This window comes from Rhopalosiphum maidis, chromosome 1, assembly GCF_003676215.2.
Source record: "Rhopalosiphum maidis isolate BTI-1 chromosome 1, ASM367621v3, whole genome shotgun sequence".
In the NCBI taxonomy this organism is placed as follows: domain Eukaryota; kingdom Metazoa; phylum Arthropoda; class Insecta; order Hemiptera; family Aphididae; genus Rhopalosiphum; species Rhopalosiphum maidis.
The window spans coordinates 7,479,029-7,490,422 of NC_040877.1; the positions used below are offsets into that span (position 1 = coordinate 7,479,029).

At 26.9% G+C, this 11,394-nt stretch overlaps 1 protein-coding gene across 1 annotated transcript; it reads right to left on the reverse strand.

Moving 5' to 3' along the window:
- Positions 1–4,835: 4,835 nt before the first annotated feature.
- Positions 4,836–10,606, reverse strand: LOC113556505 (acyl-protein thioesterase 1-like). Its single transcript, XM_026961481.1, has 6 exons — positions 10,200–10,606; positions 9,651–9,682; positions 9,333–9,398; positions 8,964–9,261; positions 8,742–8,906; positions 4,836–5,829 (listed from the first exon to the last, which is right to left on the reverse strand). Exons 1-6 carry the CDS (start codon positions 10,389–10,391, stop codon positions 5,779–5,781), a joined length of 804 nt encoding a protein of 267 aa, XP_026817282.1. The 5' UTR covers positions 10,392–10,606; the 3' UTR covers positions 4,836–5,778.
- Between the last annotated feature and the right edge of the window lie 788 nt (positions 10,607–11,394).

Here is an 11,394-nt window from a genome sequence, read left to right on the forward strand (position 1 = left end):
GGATTAACGTCATGCTAAACATCGTTATGCCATAATAAATAAATCGATTTATTAGTGAAAAAATTGTTACTATTATTTAACAACACAATTTTTCCAGGACAATAAATTTCATACGTATCAATAATTACTTAGACTACAGAATAATAAATACACATTCCTTTACTTTCACTATGCCGTTAATGCCTAATGGTTAATTTTGTAACAGACGTGTGCCGGATGTAAGGCTTTAATTTTTATAAACATTAATTATTATTAATTTATCGTCCAAATTATTATAACCGAACAAACATAAAAAGTTTGCATTGTAGGTATAGTCGATTACCTACCCCGTGTCAGAACACATGCTAATATGATTCACAAGAAGTATTGAATACGACTAAAATTTACATCGTATGATAATTTAGTAATGTAAATACTATGCTGTAAGAACTTTGCCTACTCAATCGTATAATTTCATTACACTTTAAGTGGATAAAAACTAAAAATAGTTGGTTCTTTTGGATGAAACCTTTCAAAATAAGGACCCAAAAACTATCGATAATTTGAATTTTTTCCTTTTAATACAAAGCATCTATCTTCGAAATATTCAATAAAACATCAAAAGTCTTCAACTGATTAATACTGGTTTACCATGATATACGATAACCAGCGCAATCTATATGACTACGTTTTATTATTACTATAATATATTTAAAATTAAAAAAAATTGAAACATTTTTTCTAACAGATATAAAATAATGAGTAATGCAATTTTTTTCATGCCTATTTAATCCAGTGTAAATGTTATGTGTTCTACTATAACAAGGAAAATATTAAAAACGATATATTTTTTCTTTTAATGTGTCCATCAATAGCTTAGCTGAATTAAACCAAAAAGGCATTAAGTAGGATGTACTGGTTTATGTAACAAATTTAGATTTGTTTTATATAAATTTACTTGCATCAAAAACAAGAAAGCTTTAGGAAAAGCTAGTAAATATTTATACAAACATAATAATTTAAAAGTAGAATTTGGTAAGTAACTATTGTGTATGATGAAACGTGAAAATAATACCGTCAACCAAAATACTACATTTTTCTCAGACCGACTGAATAGGGCATGACAGTCAACGGAAATTAACTCGCTAATCACAATAAATCTACTATGTAAACCGCGATCGTTGAAGTTATAAGCGGTGGAGTTAATATACCTTCATCCATAATATAGAGTAACTGACATTTACCGTTGGTCAGTGATTAATCGCCAACCATGTTTCTTCACGTCCGATTAACAGTGATTATTCTAAGACCGACCAATGATATATAAACTATAAGTTATACTCGCGAAAAGGTTAGGTAACCGTGATGCATAATTTAAAAACCTTCAGTCCGGAGAAAACGTGATCGTCGCTGGCTTATATCTCCGCGTCAATCGTACCGATCAGTACTCAATTAAAAAGTTTTCTCAAGAAAATCGTGACTGTGTAAACTGAAGGGGATTCTTACACTTTTCTACTTAAAAGCCTTATAGAAAATCAACAACATGCAAAACATATATTGTATAATAACATTTATGATTTTTGTTTAATAGAAGTGCAATGACACTATTAGTATCTAAGTATTCTAAGTCCAAGTTTGTAACAATTGATGTGGCACTCCATTTTTTAGAAAAGCATAAATATATAAATATCTATTTTCTTTTATCCATACTTAAAAATAAATTGCAGTTAAATTTAATATTGTAGTACGTATCTATATTAATCTACTTCTTTTTTAGTTTCGGCCCTAAGACCATCCTGAAAACGATAAACTTTACCACCTATCCCTGTCGTCCGCTACTTCTCTCCATTTTACACCAGGCTCTATCCTTTCCGCTTCTCTCTTCACACCATCTTTCCATCACAACTTAGGTCTACCTAGTGGTCTTTTTCCTATAGGCTCTTCTTTGATCACCTGTTTTACTAAAGTACCCTGTTTGCGCAACGCATGTCTTGCCCAACTTAATTTTCGTTTGGCGATCTCTCTTACTATATTCGGCCTCTGAAAGTCCTTGGAGTTCCACGTTATAAAGTTTTCTCCATTCATTAGTTTGTTTATCGAATATGGGGCCGAAAATTATCCGTAGAACTTTTCTCTCAAATATCATTAATCTATGTTGTATGTATCTATATGTATCTATATTAATATATTTGATAAAACAAATATTTATAAAAAAAAAATAAGAAGAATTTTATTATCCTCAAAGCTTATTTTAAACTAAAAAAAATATATAAAAATAATTTATTTTGGGGTTCTTACTCCTTATGACTTTTAATATCCTCACATTAAATTTGATAGTAGGCCATCAATTCCCTTTAATAGCTAAGTAAGTACCTATTTAAAATGACATACAAAAATGTATAATTCAAAATGTCAACTTCTGTATATTCTAACAGTTAATAATACCAAGACTCAAGACTGTATGATATGCCCAATAGTATTATCTGTATATTCTGTCTGACTCATTATTAATTATGATAAATTATTGTTGTTACCTAATACCTATATATTATTATTGTAGTGAGAAATAATAAATTAATAACCAATCATAAGTAATAATATTGCATACACAAGACGCCGTGTTACGTTCAAAATTATAATATTTGGTGACAAACGTGCTAAATATAAATATTTTACCTACTAAATTATTTTGTACAAACTTAATCTCTGTGCATTCAACAACTTTATTCTTTATAGACCGCATTAGAAGTGAGATAATAACTCGAAACACTTGGAAAATAACAAACACCACCACTAGACTCGTTTAGCGTCAATAAGAGTAAATATACTTTCCCTTACGCTCACATTCTCTTCGGAAATATTATTTATTTTTTATATAAAGAACTTACATATTTTTTCTCGGTGAGTAAATATAAAATAGACGAATTATCGTAACTACAGTGGACCAGAAGTGCCATAGATCACAATTCCTTTATTTTTCCTTTTGGCGTCACGGACGAGACGACGATTACAATAGATCCAGTACAAGGATCGGAGAGTAAAAAGGTTTTCAGAACGAAACTCGGAGAGGCAGACTCCAGTCGTATCAAGTAAAGCATTAGACTATATGAACGCATTGGGCAGTATACATCATGATTCGTGACATAACAGGTCTATCTTATTGCATCTAATCCTGTGTTTCCCAGCTGGTGTTCCGTGAGAAATTTGAGATAATATAAATTAATTAATAATATTTTTGATTTTAATTATGATTCTAACATAAATATGTTATAAATAATCACCTCGTTAAGACGTTTAATTTGACGTGTAACATGTTAATTTTTTTGATAAAAAAATAATTGGTAAATTTACGCGGTAAAAATTACCAAGCTTACATCTCTAAGATGAAGGAAATAGTAATTTTAATCAAATCGTTTTGCTATTATCTCGACATTCACCTGTGATAAAGAAAAATCGTTTCGAAATCATAAAACTATATATCTACCATAATCGTGATTCTCAAAACGAATTTTTAAGTTATTATCTGATAATGTAAAGAAAATAATTATAAAAAATATCACAGATGCTAATATATACTCTGTTATGGAAGATTCTACCCCGGATACTTCACGGGGTGATCAGTTGTCAGTTTGTATTCGTTACATAGATACATTAGGGGATGTATCAGAAAGGCTATTAGAAGTATACCAGGCAAACAATATAACTGATTTAAGTGTTGCAGAAAAAATGTATGAAATTTTGGTTGAAAATGGTTTACTTGTAGATAATATTGCTTATACTAGTAATATGGTCTGGTACCGATAGAATATATACAGAGCATAACATAAATTAACAGAACTGATGGGTCATAGGATTCCTTTCATATCATGTTTATAGATTAAACACATTTCTTGAGCATAATTATGATGCTAGTATTCGAATAGATGATTTTTCTTCTACAAATGAAAACCTATACATATTTTTTCAACTAGCACTAAGACATATTCATGTTAAAATTAGCCACCATAGAAAATATATTGCAACTTCGTACTTAATTTTTCAAAAACGAGATCTATAAAAACTGTGTGAGTTTCATTCAAAATAATAATTAAAACTTAACAAGAAATAATTAATTTGCAAAACGTGGACAAAAATAATCGAAAAAAATACTCAGCTTGTAAATTTTTGTAATTTTGACGAATTTGTTCAAATGCATATAAATTCTGATTATGCCTATCTATTTTTATTTTTTTATAATTTTAAACATTTATAAGAAAAACTTATGTTAAATATTATTTTCATGAATTTTGAACCAGAGTATAATATTTTATCATTATTTTTAGAAAAAAAAAAAATGTTAATTTCAAATAATTTCACTCTGAATACAAAATTAATGAAAATATTTTCATTTGCTATCTAAAAATTAAAATAATTCATTTTTTGTATGCAAGCCAAATAAAGTTCTTCTATGTTATAGTTTCTACTTAACTTTCTAATTATATTTTATTTAAAATCTATTCCATTCTGTAATATTTCTTAATCCATATTTCCATTAATTTAATTTTGCCTTTGAAAGATAAGAAAAATATGACAATAATAACATGAAAATTCATGTCATCATCATTATTTAAAATTATACTATTTTTTAATTTAATTATAAACACATTTGTACTATGAATATAATATCTAAAATCTAAATGATGCTATTGTAATACAGTAGCAGTGTCAGACAAAACTAAAATTGTCACAATTGTTGTGTGTTATAAAAAATTAAAAAGGGACTATTAAGGAGAAGACCTAGGCAAATGAACATCTTTGAAGATTGGCCTCAACATTTGACACTTATATTGAACATTTTATATAATTAAATTCCTCAATTCACTCATAATCTAAAATGTATATTACAATTATTAGAATTACTTGGATGAGACACTTACACAAGATTATGATGTAAAAAACAAAAGAAAATACATATTATACAACTATGTCAATAGAGTATTGCTTAATTTCTTATTAATTTATATATCAATGGTCCATTTAAATTAAGAGTACTTCTCGACAGTGACCAATTTTTGTCCAGTTTAGTCAGTTAACTAGTAAGAGAGAGCATCCTTCTTTACCACAATAATACATATTATTGTTGTGCGGGACTTACACTGCAAAATTTAGTAAGTTATTTATTGATGATTGTAGTTTACATGTTTCAATGATAATAAATAAACGCACACTGTATAGCTGTTGAAAAAAATGATATATCGTAACGTAAAAAACTGTTAGGTGATGGCAATGGTGATACTAAATAATATACCAATGTCACCATCTTGCAAATAATATGTGCCGAGAAATACTCTTAGATCATAATGTAAATAGACAAAAAAATTTTTTTAATGAAGTATAAATTATATATAATATTTATTTTTATGAGAAGTTGATAGTTATTAAATTACTTAATTAGTTAAATACACAAAATATTTTGTTGTTGAATTCTTGTAATTATGTACCAAAAAAAAAAAAAAAAATAAAAAAAAAAATTATAAATAAAAATTGGTAGTATGAATTTATACTTATTTTACTTAATAACTAATAAGTATATTTTATACCAGTTGTATATTAATTATAAAGATGCCAATAAGAAAAAACAACAATAATTTTATATACACTAAATATAGCGATAAAAATAAAACTCATCCTAAGAAATTCAATTCAATTAGATACACTACAAAAAGTATATACCTAAATATATATATGTGTATATTGTATTCAATCCATATTCTAGGTTTTAACAATATAAATTAAATTTATTTTAAAATGATAGGTAAATCACACTGGAGGAAGGATCACATCCATGAACTTCTTAAGATCCTTTAATTCCTATAAAATATAAATAATACATACATTATAAATTAAGTATTTGTTTTATAAAACTATAATAATATAACTAATACCTATTTGGGATTAAAATAAATAAAATTAAAAATAGACTGTTCAAGTAATAGTATTTTATTTTAGATTCTAAACGGAGTGATGAATGTATTGATTTTACAATGATGTGTGTTTTATTTTTATTTTTATGTCTGTCATCACGTTTTTGAGTAGTAATAATACTTTGATTTTTTACTTCAGCCTTTCTTTGAAAATGAAATTGAATCTAGTAGGTCAAAAAGGGGGGGGGGGTGGTTGGTCAAAAATAAAAATTTTCCAGTGGTTTTCAAAAGCATCAAGAAAAACCCTGAAAAAATAACGGAAAAACGGGAAATTCTACACATAGGTAACCAATTTTAGACAGAATCAATATTATTTTGCTATAACACAAAATTGAATCATGGTAAATACTTAAAATTTTCATCAAATGTTTATATTAGTGTTATCTATTTACGATTAAATTTTAAAAATATTTTGACTTTTTTTAAGCTATTTGTAGACAATTGAAATTTTTGATTTTTTGAAATGTCTATACATTTGACGCTCTAAAAAATCTAAAAAAGTTTTAATTATAGTTTAATATAAGGTTTATTAAGAGTTGTACTTATCATAGTAAAAAAAAAAAAATCAAAAATCATTTGTCACAATTTTTGTTTATAAGCATTTAAAGTTCAAATGTTTACGAAATATATCAGAATCGCAAAAACTTGCAAGGAATTTTGAAGTGTAGAATTTGTAAAAGTTTTGTGATTTATACTTAAGGTTAAAACACCCAATACAAGGTTATCCATAAGTTTTCCTTCAAGTAATGGTAAAAAAAAATTCCAGCGTCAATATGGAAAAAAATTTATGAATGTATGAAATTTAATTTTTTACGAATTTGTGTAAAATAACGATATATTACAATTTAAATATAGGTAATAATATATCTTACTAATTATCATAGACTGACAAATCATCTCTGTTCAGAATCGTTTTTCGTATATATTGATACATGTCATTGCATTCAAATTTAACACATCCATTATAGTGACCTACTCTCAATCTCTACTATAGAGCAGAGCAATATCCACTTGCCCACCTTTTTTAAGTTATTCTTCCCATGTATGTTAATGAGAATAAAAATTAAATAAAAATATTCAATAAAGAGAAGAATAATATATTAAAATTGCAAACATGTAAATAATAATAAAAAATATATAATTTAATAAAAGGTCAATTTATAATAAAAAGAAAATATTATATGAAAAAAAATATCAAATCTAACTTAAAAAGTTACTGCTGATACAAAAAAAAAATTAAAATCTCAACAAAATATATTCTGACTATTGAAAACTAGGATACATCTAACTTAGATAATTTTACAATATGCCATCGGCAGCACATTACATTGGAGGCAAAGTAATTTTACTAATTTTAAGTTTAGTTTTAATAAATACAAGAAAGTTTTTTATATATTTTCATAAGTAATAAATTATTTATTATTATTTTATCAATTATTTTTTCTATTTATCACATCCATTTAATTAAATAAATTATTCTTTTTTTGAAGTGGATGTCTACTTATATATCATACATAGATATATTTTTATATTACTAGATGCAATTAATATATCTTAAGTGGATAAGGAACGAATATTACTAATATAATACCATGTATTAAATTATAAATCGAGATAATAATAATTTATATAAAATAGGTACCAAACATGGTTAATTAAGGTTTGTGTGATGGTGACTGTTTTAAAAAGTGGATAAAAACTTTGTAACAAATGAATATACATGGTTAACAATTAACAAATTGTTTATTAGACAAATGGTTACCAACATTTCAGATTGGCAAGAATTCTTATTTTGGACACACAAATCAAAAACTCTGCAAAACCATTTTAAGAAAAAAACTATTAAATAACAGCCAAGATATGGATATTTGGTACTTTCCTGTTATACAAGACTACGGCTATTTTTGCGACTACTTCCATTGTATAAGACTACCGCGGTTGTTTTGTAAAACACCACAATTCTGTTATCTAAAACTAAACAAATTTGCATACTTTCCTATTATCACAGACTACCTTAGTTTTATTTAATATTTATATTTGTATAATGCACTTGCATATTTAATTCTTTGATATTTTTTTAATCAGTAGGTAATGTTGGGATGGCTATATTCAAATTATATATATAAAAAAAAGATTTAAATACCCAGTAATCATTTGTAATGAATGATGGCCACATTTACTATAATATATGTATACATATAATAATTGTGAATTGCTACACTAGAACGCAGCACGTGAATATCGTACAGCTAATTGTAGTATAGTCGCGATAAAGGAGGTGGGCTTAGGTGGTAGTCACGAAAATAGCCGTAGTCTCGTATAACAAGAAAGTACCATTTTGGTAGTCTTAAATAACATGATTGTGATGTTGTTAAAAATAATGGTAGTCTCGTATAACAGGAAAGTACCAGATATTTTTTATGAAGTAAATACACTTCATAATAAAAAATATTTTGTTAAGTGCAACATAATAATATAATAACATTGTATCATTCAATCAAAATAGGCTGTTTCAATTATGTAATTTCTCAATAAATAATATATGGATTAATTTGGTAATATTTGTACCATATTTAGATAACTGATTAAAAATCTCATAATACACTTGTTATCACCGATATGACAATTAAAATAATTTTGCATTAAAATTATTATCTCTATCTTCATTTTAAAATAGAAGCAAATGAAGAATTAACATAATTTATAAATAAATAAAATCGTTATTACTTATATTTTAATAATATTTAAGAAAAATTATTTTTAAACTATTAACTAACAAAAACAATAGCAAATACATACCGCATCAGATGAACTATGCATCAATCCTCGATATGTTTTCAGTTCAGTATTTTTAGCAAAAGATTTGAGAATGGATGCTGTAAGTTGACCCCATTTTAGTGGTACAATTGGATCACAATCTCCATGACACTGCATTATTGGCATATCTTTGTTACTTATAGCAGCCTAAAAAATAATCATAAATATATTTTATCAAAAATGGAAATAAATAATGATTCTTACAGCTGGAAAAGTTTTATGTAATGGTATCCAACATGATAGAGCCATAACTCCAGCTAATGGTTTGTCATAAGTAAAAGCTGAATACAAAGCAAGAGCTCCGCCTTGTGAAAATCCACCGAGAGCAATACGAGATGATGGTATATTGTAAGTTTCTATCTCACGATCGATAAGAGAATGCACTATTTTTGCAGCTTTTTTAATTCCTTCATCGTCTTCTGGACCTGATTCATCTAATGTAAACAAATCAAACCATGAAGGCATACGAAATCCTTGGTTTAGAGATACTGGCATGGGGCTCCTGTTGAGTTATATTTAAAAATTATATATAAAAATAAAGCTAACTAAAACAAAGAACTAAAATAGACTTACGCAGATGGACATATTACTTTCACATAAGGTTGTCTTATTCTAGTCATAGCTTCGGCCCAGCCATTTCTAAGTAAAAAATTAAGAGAATATGATAACAATTTAAGCTAGAGTATTTAAAAAAAAAACATAAATCATAAACAAATTTGATATAAAATAAATAGTTAAATTAACTAATTAATTTTTAAAATATTAAACTAGTTTTAAATTTCATCAATAGATGCAAAAAAGTTTTACCGTTGCAGTAATATAATAATCTGTTATAACTAACGATATGTCTAATGATTATTAACAAAAAAAAAAAATAAAAAAATACTATACCCTGAATCTCCAAGACCATGAAGAAATATGACCTGCATAACAAAAAATGTTTAAATAGTAATGCAATAATTTAGGTTAATGTAAATATATGTCAAAGATTATTATTCATATCAATTTATATCAATTACATTCAAAATTAATACAAAAAAAACACATTATAAAATCATAAAATGTATGTACCTGGTACTAGAGTACTAAAATGTATAAGATATTATAATATAGTAATTAGGTATTTATTTTATTAGATTCATTTCTAATTAGAAAACAAAATACTGTGATCAAAGTACAAACAAGAATTAAACACAAAAAGAATGTATACGTACAAAACAATTTTTTGAACGACTGTGTGGGTGAAAAAAATATTTGATCGTAAGTTACACAAAATAAAAACCAAAGTACCAAGGTAACTATCAAATATAATATAGTTTAACTAAGTACATTTTTAAGAGTTACACAGTTGACTAAGTACTTATCTATTCAACTACTTACAACTACATTTGGCGAAATGGAAAATATTTAAGAAAAACATTTAATACATAAAATACTTACAGTGGCCGACTGTTTAGCGGACGAAGATATTACTACGGGATTCATGTTTGCGACGGAATTTGCGAATGTATTGTTAGAGGAATTAATTACAGAAAACAACGAAAAAATCAATCCAATTTGGGTTAATGCCAGTTTTTGAACTGCCGAACTTTTGTGGTTATGTAAATCCATAGAAATGTCGACAAATCTCATGGAACGCTAAATCTAACCGATACGAAATTTAAAACACAAATGTCATCACGCATTTGAATAAATTACAATATTATATCGACGGCGTTTTATTTTTGGTAAACGAATCCAGTAACACTAACCACGCTCGAATTTTTCTACGACCAACGCGTTCGGAAAAATTATCCTGTTCGCATTAACATTTATCACGGTTTGCATGTGCTGTTGCCCGGCGTTGTGGCCCCCGACAGGCGATCATATACATTATATTGCATATACAATAAGTTATTTGGCAGGTTTATAGGTAATAATTATTATTATGTCATGGCCGACAGAGGACAACACACGTTTCCCGTTAAAACCATGACATACCTACCTATACGACCGGTCTCCCGTACTCGGTTCAACGCAAATCAACACGCACGTAAACCGCTACGGCGTAGGTACCTAACCTAACCTAGTGTAGAATAAATGAATACAAATAATGAATTTTAAATTAATTCAATGTTAATTCATATAGATAATGTATCGATGAGTATCGAGGACATTACAGGCGGCTGTGACCTATTTACCTGGTGAGTTCAACTATTATTATTAATCAATTTTTTTTTAAGGCATTGTGGAGGTAAGTATGGCATAGGTTTTACACCTATTAATAATTAGGTACCTATATAATGTATAGTTAAGTACCTTTATAATATACGCATGTATTGCAAACGACTAATTGATTTTGGTATTCATATTTTATACGCCTAATTATACATACTAGATATCTGTGTATACTTATTATTTGCACTGTACTGTCTATTTGCATAAACCTAAAGTAATAAAAAGTATAATTAAAAACTAGTTTAGTATTAACTTAATGTAGGTATTAATTATATGACATGATGTACCTATAGACTATAGTACCATGTGGTTAACATTTTTAATAAAAATTCTAATCTCTTCAGTTACAATAAGGGTAGGCAACTAATATTATATAGGTACCTATATATACGTACTTTGAATAAGAAAACTAGTTTTA

Coding starts and splice junctions, on each gene's coding strand:
- LOC113556505 (XM_026961481.1), bottom strand. CDS start 10,391: ATGAGATTTGTCGACATTTCTATGGATTTACATAACCACAAAAGTTCG. Junction 9,683..10,199: donor CCGCTAAACAGTCGGCCACT/GTAAGTATTTTA, acceptor TTTGTTATGCAG/GTCATATTTCTTCATGGTCT. Junction 8,907..8,963: donor TACATAAAACTTTTCCAGCT/GTAAGAATCATT, acceptor ATTATTTTTTAG/GCTGCTATAAGTAACAAAGA.